The sequence below is a fragment of the Malus sylvestris genome, chromosome 17 (genome assembly GCF_916048215.2).
Source record: "Malus sylvestris chromosome 17, drMalSylv7.2, whole genome shotgun sequence".
In the NCBI taxonomy this organism is placed as follows: domain Eukaryota; kingdom Viridiplantae; phylum Streptophyta; class Magnoliopsida; order Rosales; family Rosaceae; genus Malus; species Malus sylvestris.
The window spans coordinates 29446674-29462153 of record NC_062276.1 but is presented as its reverse complement, the minus strand read 5'-3'; the positions used below and the strand labels follow the sequence as shown (position 1 = coordinate 29462153).

At 35.9% G+C, this 15480-nt stretch overlaps 1 protein-coding gene across 3 annotated transcripts in view; it reads right to left on the bottom strand.

Annotated features, from left to right (window-relative positions):
- The window catches only part of LOC126610855 (beta-amyrin synthase-like), a 59143-nt gene that overhangs the window by 25348 nt on the left and 18315 nt on the right, over positions 1-15480 (bottom strand). The window contains exons 1-16 of one of the 3 annotated variants that reach the window (XR_007618625.1): positions 11489-11671; positions 11167-11405; positions 10121-10306; positions 9877-9966; positions 9434-9631; positions 8863-8947; positions 8573-8739; positions 8180-8485; positions 7926-8045; positions 7700-7822; positions 7535-7633; positions 7279-7335; positions 6962-7152; positions 6689-6866; positions 6420-6584; positions 5787-6034 (exon numbers count right to left, since the gene is read on the bottom strand). Coding sequence is in view for 1 of the 3 variants with exons in the window: in XM_050279003.1 (XP_050134960.1) it covers positions 6420-6484 (65 nt within the window). In the remaining 2 variants the exon portion in view is untranslated. Of the gene's footprint in view, positions 1-5786; positions 6035-6419; positions 6585-6688; positions 6867-6961; positions 7153-7278; positions 7336-7534; positions 7634-7699; positions 7823-7925; positions 8046-8179; positions 8486-8572; positions 8740-8862; positions 8948-9433; positions 9632-9876; positions 9967-10120; positions 10307-11166; positions 11406-11488; positions 11672-15480 lie in introns of those variants that run through there. The other 2 variants (XR_007618626.1, XM_050279003.1) reach the window with 2 other exon arrangements.

The following is a 15480-nucleotide window of genomic DNA, read 5'->3' as shown; positions in this document are numbered from 1 at the left end:
TATTAGATTCTGCAATTTAGGTGGTTTGTGATGGTTTTACTGCAAAATATTCAACAAGAAATTGAAATGAAGAAAGTTGCAGAGAACAATGGAGAGGGATAAAGGTAGAAGATGATGGTGTTGTTACACCAATTCCTTAAGTCTCGGTGAAGCATTACAAGCATGTAAGGTGGAAGAGGCCAGAGACTGGACCTCCAGTACCGGACAAACAGAATTGATCATATGCAATGCACATGGATCACTTAAGTGACTCATCCAATATAACAGATTGTGAGCTTCTTATAATCCTGACCATCTATTTACAAACACAAAAATACAAAATTAAGCTTTTCAAATGAATCAAAAACATTCTTTTCTTCATGAACGTGGCTGCAAAGCTTAGGAGTCAACACTCCCTCCTAAGCTTGCAGCTGATTTTATCCGACCATTCCTTTCAAGTACAAGAACTTGTCCTTTGGTAGGCCTTTGTACGAATGTCTGCCATTTGTTCCTCAGTTTTGTAGCATACCAACTCAATTTTATTTTGTTGGATTGCTTCTTTGATGAAGTGAAACTTTCTGTGAACGTGCCTTGTCTTTTGGTGAAGGACAGGGTTCTTGGCAATGGCAATTGCTGATATATTGTCACACAGCAACAGAGTAGGCTTAATTTGTTCTTCACCAAAATCCTCCAATACAAAATCTCAGCCATTTAGCTTGTGATGTTGCCTCTGCACCACTAACATATTTTGCCTCTACATTTTAAAGTGCAACAGTATTTTGCTTAATTGAAGCCCAAGAAAACACACCTAAACTGAGGTTGAATGCATATCCAGAGGTATCCCTCATAAGATCTTCATTACCATCCCAATCACTTTGACAATGGCCTATTAGTAAAGTTGATTTCCCTATGATATACTCAATTCCATGATCCACAATTCCTTAAATGTATCTTAGCTTTCTTTTGGTTGTTCCCATATGTTTCTTTGTGGGATTATGCATGAATCTAGACAACAGACTTGCAGCAAACATGATATTTGGCCTTATGGCAATCAAATACGAACATACTTCTAACAAGATTTTTGTATTCAGATTCATTTGCTGGTTCAGTGTCATCATTTTTGCTCAATCTATCATTCACTGTAAGTGGTGTTCCCACTAATTTACAATCCTTCAAGCCAAACTTCTCAAGCAGTTTCAATGCATATTCCTTTTGATGAATGAAAATGAATTTCTTAGTTTGAACAACTCCCATGTCCAATAAATGATGCAACAATCCAAAGTTTGTCATCTCATAGTGGTTTATCTTAACATTTTCAAATTTCTCAAGCATTGATGGACAACTTCCAATGTAGACAATGTCATCAATATAAAGAGATACAATGATGATTGTAAACACGAAATTTTCTTGAAACAAACGAGACAAGAACACGTGTACAAAATAATATTTTGTATTAATGATTTAGGGGTTACAGTCTCTCTCAAATTTGATCCTCTGATTCGATCTCCGTAAGGTGTTGATTTGTGGATTGTGATGATGATCCAAGGGCCGTCGAGGCTTGATCTCGAATGAATGGTTGGAAGTTTCTTCAAGGGGGCCTTTTGGGCTTGATCTTGAAGGTTGATGGATGAACCGATCTTCAAGGGCTTTTGGGCTCGATCTTGAAGAACTGTTGATGAACGGATCTTCAAGGGGCCCTTGAGGCTTGATCTTGATGAACAGTGGATGGATGGATCTTCAAGGACTTTTGGGCTTGATCTTGAAGAACTATTGATGAACGGATCTTCAAGGGCCTTTGGGGCTTGATCTTGATGAACAGTTGATGAATGGATCTTCAAAGGCTTTTGGGCTTTATCTTGAAGAACGGTTGGATGTGTGGATTTGTTGATGTTGTTGATCCAAAGGGCCGTTGGGGCTTGATCTTAGGATGAATAGATGATGAACGATGAACACTTTCTTCAAGGGCCGTCGGGGCTTGATCTTGAATTGGTGGAAGTTCTTTCAAAGGGCCGTTGGGGCTTGATCTTGAAGGTTGGGTTGACGAAGAACGAAGAGAGCTTTCTTGATCCTTCGGGATTTTCTTGGGAGCTTTGGAGTTTCAAAGCTTCAAAGTTTTGGTGTGAGGTCAATTGGTTATGAAATTGGTTTCCTTTCAATTCCCCCCCCCCCCAAATGAATGCATTGGCTTCCCATTTATAGAATTTTCCAAGGCCTAATTTTGAATATAATATGCAGATGAAATAAATCGTTTCTGCCAGGTGTTAACATGTGTCCGATTTGATGACTTTTCCGATTTATTTTCATTTTTCGTTTAGTCACACGCTACGTGTAAAATTTATGTGACACGTGAGCGTTGAAATTGTAACTATTGGTCAACATTTATTTCACCGAAATTTCGATGTCTACAATGATACCTGAGGTTCCATTTCTTTTGATATAAAGTGTAGCTTCGCTAGGACTCTTCTGAAAACGATCATTGATAAAATGGGCATCTACCTCATCTTACCATGCTTTAAGTGCTTGCTTCAATCCATGAAAAGCCTTGTTCAGCTTATATACTTTGTCCTCCTCATTTTTAATTACAAAAACCTATGGTTAATCCACATACACTTCCTCTTTAAGTACTCCATTTAAGAATGCAGACTTCACATCAAATTGATAGAGACTTCAACACTTTTGAGTTGCTGAGGCAATCAAGGTTCTAATTGTGTCAAGCCTTGCCACAGGGGCAAAGGTTTCATTGAAATCCACTCTAAGCTTCTATGAATATCCCTTGGCTACCAATCTTGCTTTGTTCTTCTGTAGAGTACCATCAAGGTTGAGTTTTGTCTTGTAAACTCATTTCACACCAATAATAAGTTTATCTTATGGTCCATTCACCAAATCCCAAGTGTAGTTCTTCTCAATCATGTCAATTTCAACTTGCATAACTTTTTTCCATGAATCATCTTGTGTCGCTTCCTCATAGCTGTCTGGTTCAATAATGCATACATTGTAGTGTGCACGTACATCAATCAAATTCCTCCACTTTTGTGGAGTTAAGTCATAACTTTGTGATAACTCCACATCTCTCTGTGAGCTGGCACCATATACATCTTGAATATCCTTACTTTGTTCAGTAAAAGGAGTTAAAACTTGAGTATCATCAACTTCGGTAGTACCTTCAATATGTTTACTAGTTGTTCCTTCCTCCTCAGCAAGGATTGGAACACTAACATCTCCCTCAGAGTTTTCATTCCAATTCCAGCAGCTATCTTTATCAAATACAATTTCTTAAGAGAATGATCTTCTTTGAGAAAGGCTCATATAGTCTGTACTCTTTCTCACTAGTAAAATAGTTAACAAAAATGCATTTATGATTGTTGCTCTCTAGCTTGTGTCTCAAGTTACAGGGAATGTGAACATAGCATAGTAAGCCAAAAATGTTGAGATGTGCAATTCCTAGCTTCCTTCCATTGTAGGCTTCAAATGGAGTCATCTTATCAAAAGCCTTAGTAAGGCTTCTGTTCAACAAATAGACAGCAATATGTGATGCTTATGGCATGCTCTTCTCATGTAGCACTGCTTTGGCCATTTCCACAACAGTTCTATTTTCCTCAGCAACACAATTTAGCTGTGGAGTATAAAACATTGCCTTTGCACTTTAGTGGAATTGCAGAATTCAACAAATACATTGGACATGAATTCACCACCTTTGTCACTTCTAAGCCATTTCAACTTAGAACCACTTTGTACCTTGGTCATAGCTTTAAGTTTCTTGAAGCATTCAAATGCTCTTGACTTGTGTCTCAAGAAATAAACCCATTCTTGTGCAGCCATCTACATTGGACCACAAATGTTTGTGAGTACCAATTCCAAGGGTAATTTTGCTCTCCAATTAGCCATTCTTGGAAACTCATCTCTGTGCTGTTTGCCAGGCATGCATCCTTCACATACTACCATTGATTCCTCTAGTGAAAGTAATCCATGAACCATGTCTTGTTCTACAAGTAAAGTGAGACTTCTTCCATTCAAGGGACTAAATCTCTTGTGCCAAATATGTGAGCAATGTGAGACATTTATCTTCAATAGCATGGAGTTTGCAAGTACCATAGTAATGGAAAGCATCTGTTACCTGTCATCTGCCTCTAACCACCAGATTGTCTATGCTCCATCCATCAAATACATTAACCACACCTCCAAATAGCAAATAATACCCATGTTCCATCATTTGTCCCACATTTAGAAGATTTTTCTCTAATCCAGTCAACAATATCACATCTTGAATGTGTTTTCTTTCTAGCTTGATTTCAATTACAAGGAGTCCCTTTACTAGCAACATTGAAAATTTCACCAGTTGCCATTTTCACTCAAGGAGTGAGGTTCTTCTTCACATCAACCAAAAACTTCTCATTTCCTATCATATTATTACTACACCCACTGTCAATGTATCATGTGTTGTTAACTTTCACCTATGTGACTGCATTACATGCATAGAAAAGAGTTCCAAGTTCATCCACTTGATTTGCATATCCATTGCAGTTTCTAGCTTCGTGACCAAACTTGCCACATCTAGTACACTTAGGCTTTCCTTCAAACCAACATTTATCATAATGAAGCTTATCACAGTGCTTACAGGCGTTCATGTTATACTCTTGTCCTGCAATTTGTTTTGGTACAAAAAGTGTCTTATTTTCCCATTTATTCCCCTTGTTTTTCCAATTCTTTATTGTCCTTTGATTGCCAGAAAAACCACTAGTTTAGGGAATTTTGATCCTACATTCAAACTAGCAAAAGATCTCTCAGTGGAGCTCTCAGCATTCCTATCCAACCGTTGCTCAAAACCCTTCAAGGATGCAACAACTTCTTGCACTTTTAGCGTATCCAGATCCTTAAAATGCTCAATCACATAACATATGGAATCACAGGACCTAGGCAAGCTAATAAGCAATTTTTGTACTACTCTTTCTCTATATAACTCTTCACCATAACTCTTCATTTGATTAATGATATCAAACAAACGAGTAAGATACACATAAGGGGATTCATCATCTCTCATTCTAGCGTATTCAAAATCTCTACGTAATCCTTGTAATTTCACACTTCTAACTTGGTTATCACCTCTGAATTCTTGCAGTAATATTTCCGAAGCTCCCCTTGATGTTTCTTCATTTGAGATTGTGGGAAAGATTTGACCAGAGACGACTCCTTGAATCAATCCAAGGGCCTTGGCATCCTTCATCAGCACCTCAGCTAGAGTGCTTGATTCCTCCTCCTTCTTTGCATCAATGGCTCTTTTAGCCAGATCCTTCTTCGATTCAGGAATTTCAAACCCTTTCTCAATGAGATCCCAAGGTCCATGAGATTGAGAATGGTGTTCATTTTGATTCTCCAGAGTTCGTAGTTTTCACCATTGAAAACTGTTGTACTAAGTTCAAAACTAGTTGATCTAGCCATGTTAGACTTGGGTTTGACGGATTTCAGTGGTTATAAAGCTCAGTATTGCAGAGATGAAGCTCAATGTGAGCTTGATTCTACAAGCACAGATTCACTCCCAGATGAAAGTTTAATCGAACTTAGGCTCTGAAGCCATATTAGATTCTGTAATTTGGGTGGTTTATGATGGTTTTACTGCAATAACATTCAACAAGAACTTGAAATGAAGAAAGTTGCAGAGAACAATGGAGAGGGAGAGAGGTAGAAGATGATGGTGCTGTTACACCAATTCCTTAATTCTCGGTAAAGCATTACAAGCATGTAAGGTGTGAGAGGCCATAGGCTTATAACCAAACAAACAGAACTGATCATGTGCAATGCACATGGATTACTTATTGACTCATCCAACATGACAGATGGCACACATGAAACCTATGAGCTTATTATAATCCATTTACACTGAAATACAATGCTTTTCAAATGAATCAAAACATTATTTTCTTCACGTACATGGCTGCAAAGCTTAGACATCAACCAACGGAACCCGCCTGCGGTATTCTGCAAGTGCCCACATGGGAAAGATATTTCTATAAGCTGCATAATGTAGCATGCAGTTCTTCAAGAATACTCCAGTGATTTCCTGCCATATATAATTAGTTGTTAGAAGTGTGGATTTTTGGATTGCCAGGCTCATCCTACTCTAACGACACCGATACTGTCCCAACTTAACCACCTACTCAATTTGTCATGTGTGAGGTTTTACCACAAAATGCCTCAACATTAGTTAGAGTAGGGTAATCCTGTTTAAACCCATTGGGTTTCTTTGAACCCACCGATGTGGGACTTCAACAAGAAGTTATACAACGTTTCAAGTAAAAATTTGAGCATACGTATAGACAAACACAACATGATGTGCTATTTTGTGTTTCATATTTGTACTCGTCAAGCTTGCAATGCAAGTAATACTAAGGCAATTTATTTATTTTTTTTAATTATGGTTGGAACTAATGTGGTAAGCAAGATACCTGCTGAGGAAAATCACCATTTTCCATCTGAGAATTGATTATCAACTTTGCTGCACGATGAAGGGGTGTGGGGTCTCTTTCCGCCTGCCCTGCATGAATCAAACCCATCATAGCCCAAGCTGTGTGTACTAAATTTGATCTATTTCCTTCAAGAGGAACGTACTCCTGTATCACCCGCCATAGAGTGAAATACTTTAGTCCAAGACAATGAGATTAATTAAGAAATACTTGCAGCTAGCTTCAATCATAATCCACCTCTCATATTTTACCTTTTTTGGACATGAAAGGTAGCTCTCTCCCCAACCACCATTCTCTTTCTGGATTGCGAGTAGAAAACTAATAGCTTTGCGCATGGCTGCACAATTGTTGAAGGTCTTACCAGCAGCAGTTAGCCCTCCAAGAGCAAACCAGGTACCATATGTGAAGCAAACTCCCCAATTCCCGTACCTGTGCAAACGTTTCTTCACTAAGTTCTTTTTCTTCTCTAGTTTTTAATGAAAGAAAATTATATAATCAAATTTTGATTTAATCATATGATATACCATGAACCATCTGCCATTTGTACATTTTCAAGGTACAGTGCAGCAGCGGTAATAAATTGATCAATCTCTTCCTTCCTATGGCCAGGGTATAACTTCTTAAACAAAACTAAAGCCTGGATTGCAGATGAAGTGCACTCAACGTATTCATGCTCAACCACAATGTCCGCCAAGAATTCTGTGGGATTCAACATCTGAGGGGAAAAAAAGGACAATATCCTAGTAAGTATTTACTAAATAATAATGATTTGAAAAATTTTAGTTTGTTACGCATCTGGCTAAGTTCGACAACATGACTCCAATTCTTTTTAAATTCTTACTTCTAACCATTCTGCTGCTCCTGCTGGTTCCCAGGCTGCTAAGCCACCATTCTTACTCTACAATGAGAAATACAGTTAGATTTGTAATGACTAGAGAGACCTAATAGACCATGCACTGAAGAAAAAATGTATTGAAATGTTAAAAGTTTTCAAAACTTTTAAAGTAAGGCAGCCATGCATTAGATCCAAATTTGATTACGGCAACAAAATGCAACTCAAACTCATATCTATGACTGTCAGAAATAATTGTTGTCACCTGTAGGGAAATTAGGACATTGACAGCATCGTATAACTGCTCAGGCTCCATTTTTTCACCAACTATCTCTGGTGGCATCATCGATAAAAGCAGGCAACACTGTAGATGGGGTTATGGTGAGAAAAATTGAGATAACATTTTAGACAACTAAGTTGAATTTGTTACCTTTAAACCCTCTGCAGTGCAATCAGAAACTTGCCATCCATGGTCTTGATCAGAGAAAGTCCACGATCCTTTGGAAATGTGGCGGTACATGCTTTTGAAGTCACCCGACGGATTGTCCTTGACCTTAACAATTTCAATCCAAAACAGTCACTAGTTAGAACAAAATAATGGATGCACATTTACATTTTACAAATATGAAAGTTGAATTGACTATATAAAAACGAACCTGAGATTTCTTGACGAAGTCATGTCCTCTAGCAAGCGTGGGTGCAATTTCATCAGTTAGATTGGAAGCAAGCAAAGCTTGAATGGCAAGACCAGTATCCCACTGTTGACTGCCAAAACTCTGCATGTATCAATAAAATGTATCAATTTATAATGTTTTCTAATGATTTAGAAGAGTGAACTTTTGAAACAGAAAAAAAAGGATCAAGAACAATTCATCGTATCATATACTGTATTAACAAAATGTGCACTAACTTGCATCTTCATCCCATCCTCAGCAACCCATAAATAATCTGTTATCCTGGCAAGATGCTTTTTAAAATAATCCCCATTTGGATCTTCCACCCAACAAGCTAGCATGCATAACACCTTTTCCACACATCCATGGGTAATGTATCTGCTGTTTTCATCTTCATAATGAACATGCTCCATTGTTACTTCAAGAGCCCTTTTCCTGATCAGCTTGTTAAACGGCCAGCGAGTAAGAAGAGGCTCTGTACATACGTACAGACTATCCCATAGAAAGTCCTGTATCCAAGGATGAGGGTTGTAGATGTCCACCTGCGATCAAATTATTACTGCAATCAGTTTATTTACCAAAACAAGAAAACATGAACTAATTAGCTAACTTAATCAAGTTAAACTCACTTTAGCACAGTGATGACGCACTCCCTTCCAATTAATTTCGTCATAAGGTTGAGCATAGAGTTCTTCCCTTAATTGTAGTATGAGAGGTGTTATTGGACCAACAAATCTTTTGCCATATAAATATGACATAGGCATGTAAACACTCCTACAGTAGCACCACATTTTTCCTGCATTTGCATGATGTAGAAGATAATAAAAAAGAAGACTATAGGTAGAGAGAGACTAATTAAATCAATCAACATGTGAAAGATTGAATTATTTGTACTTGTGGTGTCCGGAATTGTGCCAACCTGGATGCATAGGAAGAAATGAAGGCAGAATCCAAAACTCTGGGGGCATTGGATTGCTTCCGGACCACTCAAACACACCAAGTATCTACAAGAATCAATTAAGCAAGATTAATTAGAAAGGGCAATGCTTTTACATAGTTGCAGTCTCAAACAGCACTAGTACTAAATTGAAGCAACTATTCACGTTTTATTTTCGATAAAAAGAAAGTATCGTTACATTGATGAAGTAAACGCAATTTAGACACACAATGCCAAATATGACTCCATCATTCTTCAATATTTGACTTAATCTGTTGTTAATAGGGGCCTACCACTATTATAGAGTGTATCAACAATAATGTTAGTTTTGTGTGTCTAACTAACATTATTAAGAATTAAGAGTGATACATCTTTATACATTGTTGATATTGCTCCATTATCGACAGCAAATAATCTCATGTAATTCAGCTATATATGGCATAGATAAAGTATCAATATGTTGTTGACGATTTGCGTAGTGATAGTGCTATTTAAGAACAGTTAACTGAAGCCTAATAAAAGCAATTAGTCTTAGTGTTGCACATAGGCATACCGAAAGCCAAGTTTTACCCCAAGAGGGAATGTGGGTAACACTGCCATGATCAAGAATCCACTTTCTAGCTCTTGCACAAGCATTGTCTTGGCCACCATCAGGGCCTTCTCCAAGAATACGCATACAAATGTAGTTGAGAGCTGTGCAGAACATGGTGCTATGTCCTTCAATGTGTAATCCCCAACCACCATCTTGGTTCTGAAATACCCGAAAAAGTAATGCGTATTAATTAGCATTATTTATTCAGTTTTTTTTTTATACGAGCGGGACTTCGGATGTAGAAGTGAAAACTCTTGGGCAACTTCACTGCAACCCTTGTTAGTAGTTTAACACAAATAAGCACATTTTGAAAAATTAAAATTTGATGCAATTCATGTGAACAAAGACCAATACACACACACACACACACACACACATATATATATATATACATATTTATGTACCTGATGATAGTATATGTAACGCAAAATTTCTTTGCGGTGTTCTGCAGGGAATACAGTAATAAGATGTCCCGTAATGTAAGTGCACATGACCTGCAAATTTTGAGTAGGAAATTGGAAAGTAATTAGTAAACTCCTAAAATTTGAACTTTGGTAAAAACTCGAGAATATATGTGCTATATATTTTTAAGCCCCAAAACGGGAACATGAGATTCAAATAACATGATAGTAAATAGTAAATGCTCACCAAAGGAGGAAGAAAAAACAACGGGCCAGCATTTTCTGCCGGCCAATGGCCATCACTAGCTTGCAAGGCTGAAAAGAAGTGGACAGACCTTCTCAATGCAGCGGTGGCCTTTTCGTATGTGATTTCCTCTCCATCCTCAACTTTCACTAGGGGAATTGTCTGTTTGAAGTTCTTCTCTCTTAGGAACTGTCGGTTAGTGAACAAAAAATTGAGAGCGATACTAATGAAAGGATTAAAGTTATGATGATGTTATTATTACTAATTAAATGTTCTTAAACCCTAAAATTTTAATGGTGTTGCCCATCAGATAGGAAATGAAAACTTGTAAGTACCAGAAACAAGACAAACAAGAAGTAGATATTTGTTTGTTTGTTTGGTGGTTTGTTCTTTTACAACTTGATGTGCACCTGCCGAACAAGGCTCCTTTCTTTTCCCCAACTAGGAATAAGATCGAGAGAAGCCCAAAAGCCCCCAACCAAGAACGAGTATATTTATATTAAGGGGTGTGGAATAAATCGGTATCAAACTCGACATTACAAGATTCGAACATAAGTACGTGAAGACGAATATTATTAAATCCTAGTACCAAGAACGGTATATTCATCTTGAGAATGTTACTTGTTACCAAAACCGTTGATCATGTTCAACGAACACAGCTTACAACTTTCATCGTATTGTGCTCTCCTACATATGGTTGACTAAACAATCTCTAAATTAAATTTTTTTTTTCTCTTTTTGCAAACAAAATCTTTAGATGATGTGAAAAAGTAAAATAACGTCTCTGATTATGCAATTATTATACGGTACGTTAATAATAAGTGGTGGATAAGTAGGTGCACCTATAGAGTGGGCACATGTATTGTTTCTAATTGAAAACTACATGGGTGGAACCAAGATAACTAGAACTCACATTTAGTAGAAACATGATCAAATAAGTATCATAGGTTCATATTGGTGGGAAATGTTATTCTTGTCAAATTGTGGCTTTTATTTGCAGTAAAGTAATTGACAACATTATAAGTTTGGACGAACTAATTAAAGTATACCTGCATTCGCCATAGGAGGTCACTATTGGACTTAACCTGATAGCGATTATTGTAGAAATGAAGACGAGCTTCTTCCACCTCAACTCGCTCTTCGGTAGTTCCTGCTTCAGGGTCAAACTCAAATATCTGCCTACCCACGAAGTTGTTTGTGCTGTAGATGTATGGATCATTGCCACCATCTGCAACCTTAAGCTTCCACATTTTTCAATATGCTTTATTTCTTTCTTCTTATCAAGCACCTGTTTCATGCAAGCAATTTATAAGTCACAATGTATCTTTAGAGAAAGTGTAACTCGCACACTCATTTTTACCTCCTACATACCTTATTAATTTTTAGTCAATGATCTTCTTCAATTTATTTGATCTAACGGTCGAAAATTAAGAAGTGTGTGTGGTAAGCAAAAATGGGTATGGATAGCACTACCCTATTTATATCATCACTTTGAGAGAGAGAGAGAGAGAGAGAGAGCTGTATATAGAAATGTAACTATGCTTTCAATAGGCGAATGTATAAGTGAACTTCCTTTCTATATATATAGATAGAAACTTAACTGTTTTCTTAATGTAATCACCTTCCTTTGGATATAAATAGATAGAAAGTTAATTGTTTCCTTAAATGCTTTGTTATTAAGAAGTTATTGTGTGGAAAGTAGGTTTATTTTGATTGCAATAAAATAAATAAATTAATTGAGTTTGTTTTCTTAAATCTTACGCATCCATAATAATAATTTTTATGAATATTATTATAAATTTGATATGTACGATCAAATTCGGTTATCATTCTAAAATCATATGATAGTATACTAATGCTAAGTATAATCATTTTTTTTTAATACAAGTATAACCAAAATTTTATCAAGGAAAGAGATTAAAAAGATAACAAACAAAGAGTATCAATTATTGATTTTAGAGATACTTTGGATGCGGTTCCTAAACCTTAATAGTATTCAAAGTTTGATCAAAGTCCGTTGACTTTGTACACCTCATTATATTACTATTAATATTTATATTTTTATAATTTTGACATTAATTGTTTGATATTTTATGAGATTTATAATCCTATAAATTTAAAATTCCTCATTATAATACTATTAGAAACGGTAACAATAAAAAAATTCAAACATTTTGATTTAATAAATGGATAAAAACTATTTAAAAATAAGAAATAATAAATGGCAAAAGAATGTATCCATAGTGTTAAAAAAAAAAAACTAATGAAAAGGGCTTGAAAACTTTGAGTTTTAATGATAAGGACAAAATAAAGGGTAAAGTGAATAGTACCAGGATTGACTTTTTAATGTAAAAATGTGGTTTTTCGTTAAAGTGAACAGTACCGAGTGTTTTTCGTTAAAGTTCCCTTAAAAAAATTGGTACATTTTACAAAAAAATAGGTACATTTCACATATAACAATGTGGTACATTAATAAAGAAGAATGGGTACATTATAAATAAATTAGGATACAGATAAAAGATTAAAAAATTATGAGTACAAATGAATTTTTAAAAAATATAGGTGCTAAAAGAAATTAATACATGAGTACAAAATAAAACTAAAAATAAAATACTACAAATTTTTTAAAAATGTTGCAAATTAAAAGCGGGTACAAACTAAAAATATAAATATATGATACAAAGTTTAAGCATAAAAAATAAATATACCATATGTAATTTTTATATCATTGATTAAATATACAATGTCACGTGAAGGTATACACATACAAACACAAATAAAACTTTAAAAAATTAGGCACAAAAAGAAACTAATATATGGGTACAAATAAAAAATGAAAGGAAGATTGGTATAAATTAAAAAAATATTTGCAAATTAAAAATAGGTACGAACTAAAAATAAAAATATATGATAAAAAATTTAGCCATAAATATAAATATACTAATTGTAGCATTTTTAACACTAAATGAATATATTTAAAAATAAAAATATTTTATTATTCAAATAATTAATGATGTTATTAATACCAAAAATTTTGATCAAAATTTGAAAATGAATAGAATTTTAATCAATGGAGTAACAAAAATAAAGATGTGAACCTAATTTCCCCTTGATTTTAATTTACTGAAAAAGTCAAACAAATTGTTAGGTACCTTTAAGGCCTGATTTTAATTTACTGAAAAAGTCAAACAAATTGTTAGGTACCTTTAAGGCCAAGTTGTTTGGACTGAAAACATTTGTTAGGCACGTTTCAGCCCAATCCACTAAACTTTAACTAATGACTTAATGGGTATTTAATTATGTTACAAGTGAACAGTGTGCGGTCCGGGTTTTCAAAAGTACTTTATGATGTAGCAATGTGGATGTCAAAGATACCTGTTTTCACATTGAAAGAAGTAATTCAATTGATTTTTTAGGTAAATATCAGTTTATTACCTTTATGTTTCGTGGTTTTCAACATTTAGTACATTAAGTTTTTTTCGTTTTAAAGTCATACTTAAAATGTAAATTTTGGAATAATCTCATACATCCGTTAGTCAAACTGTTAAGTCTCCCGTTAACTGATGACGTGGCGTCTACGTGGACAATGACTGGACCCCATGTCATTAAAGAGTCCATATGAAAATTAAAAATTCAAAAATAAATTATTCAATAAAAAATAAAATAAAATAAAAACATCTTCGTCTTCCCCGAATTCCACCCGTGCACACCCACCCCTTTCCTTTTCTCCAATTCTCTCAATCTCTGATTCGTCCTGTGAGTTCGATTCCTGAGGAGGAAGACGATGGCGGCGTACAGATGGAAGTACTTCGAGGAGAACGAAGACCGTCCCGAAAAACCTCCAAGCTATGGCGTCACAGAAGTGAGAGGCCCCCATTACTCCCTCTTGAGCCAAAACGTCCTCCAGGTACTTCCCAAATTTTCATCTTTCTTTTTCCTTGGATTCATTTCATCATCATTTTTTGCTTTTGGGTTTTTCACAAAATGTTGTTCTGCTATGTAAATTTCAAAATTTTGGCTTGCCCCCATTCAAAATTTCAAATTTTTGCTTTTCTTTCCAGATTTTAGGACTGGGTTTTTGAATTTGTGGAAACGTTGATGTGGGTTTTATCATAATTTGTTGTAATTACCACCCCCAACACTCTTCCTCTCGCACCACTCCTACCCCGGACTCCCGCAACTCCTCCCCTTGCTCCCGCGATTCTTTCTCTCTCCCCATTCCAAAAGTGGCCCAATTTTCAGCAAAATCCAAAAGGTTCAATCTTCAACAGTACCTGGATGCAAGATTGGTGATGTAAACAACAGAGTGAGTATTCTCCTAAAAGAGCTGAACCGTGGCGAGGTCATCGGATTGCAGCTTCCTCGGCGGAGTGACGACGAAAGCAGAGGCCGGATCCACATCGGCGAAAACGGAAAATGGCATTGTCTCCAGGGGGGCTTGGGGACGGGTCGGCTGTGGACAGCCAACGACGAGGGTTGGGGTGCAGGAGAAGGAGGAGGAAGAAGAGGGTTGGGGTTAGGAGAGGAATGGTGGAGGAGGTGGTGGTATGGAGAGGAATGGTGGAGGTGTTGCGGGTTGCAGAGGAGAGATGGAAGGGAGGGAGGGGGTTTTTTGGGGAGGGGGGGGGGGTTTTTTTTTTTTGTAATTTGTAATTTTTAATTTTTTTAATATTCAAGTAGGCCTCTATTGACATGTGGCATCCAGTCATTGTCCACATAAGCACCACATCATCAGTTAACGGAAAATTTAACAGTTTGACTAACGGATGTATGAGATTGTCCCAAAATTTACATTTTAGGTATGACTCTAAGACGAAAAAAACTTGATGTACTAAATGTTGAAAACCACTAAACATGAGGGTAGTAAATTGAGATTTATCTTTTTTTTTTATTTTCAGATGACAGTTGCTATCTGGTGGAAAAATTATAGTTTCAAAGGGACAAAAGCTCGAGCTGCGAGATGAAAAACTCATCCTCTGATAATAGTCAAATCATCAACTTATTGGGTTATTGGGTCATAGGGAATGAACTAAGAGGGAAATATAAAGGATCTCTTCCACTAAGGTCATCAAATCAAATGATCCGGACCTTTGAAATTTGATTTAATAACTAAAATTATTATAATTTTTAAAAGAAACTCATGTTTTTAGTCATTTGATCAAATTTCAAGGATTCAGATCACTTGATCCGATAGTCTTTATAAAAGAGATCATAGCTCTGCACAAAAAACACTCACTCAACGCAAAAAGACTTCAAAGCTCTGCAAACCTAGTTTTTACAAATTCTTTTTGTTGTTTAGACACTAATTTTTTTAGGGAACTTTAACGAAAAGCTCTTGATACTGTTCACTTTAACGAAAAACC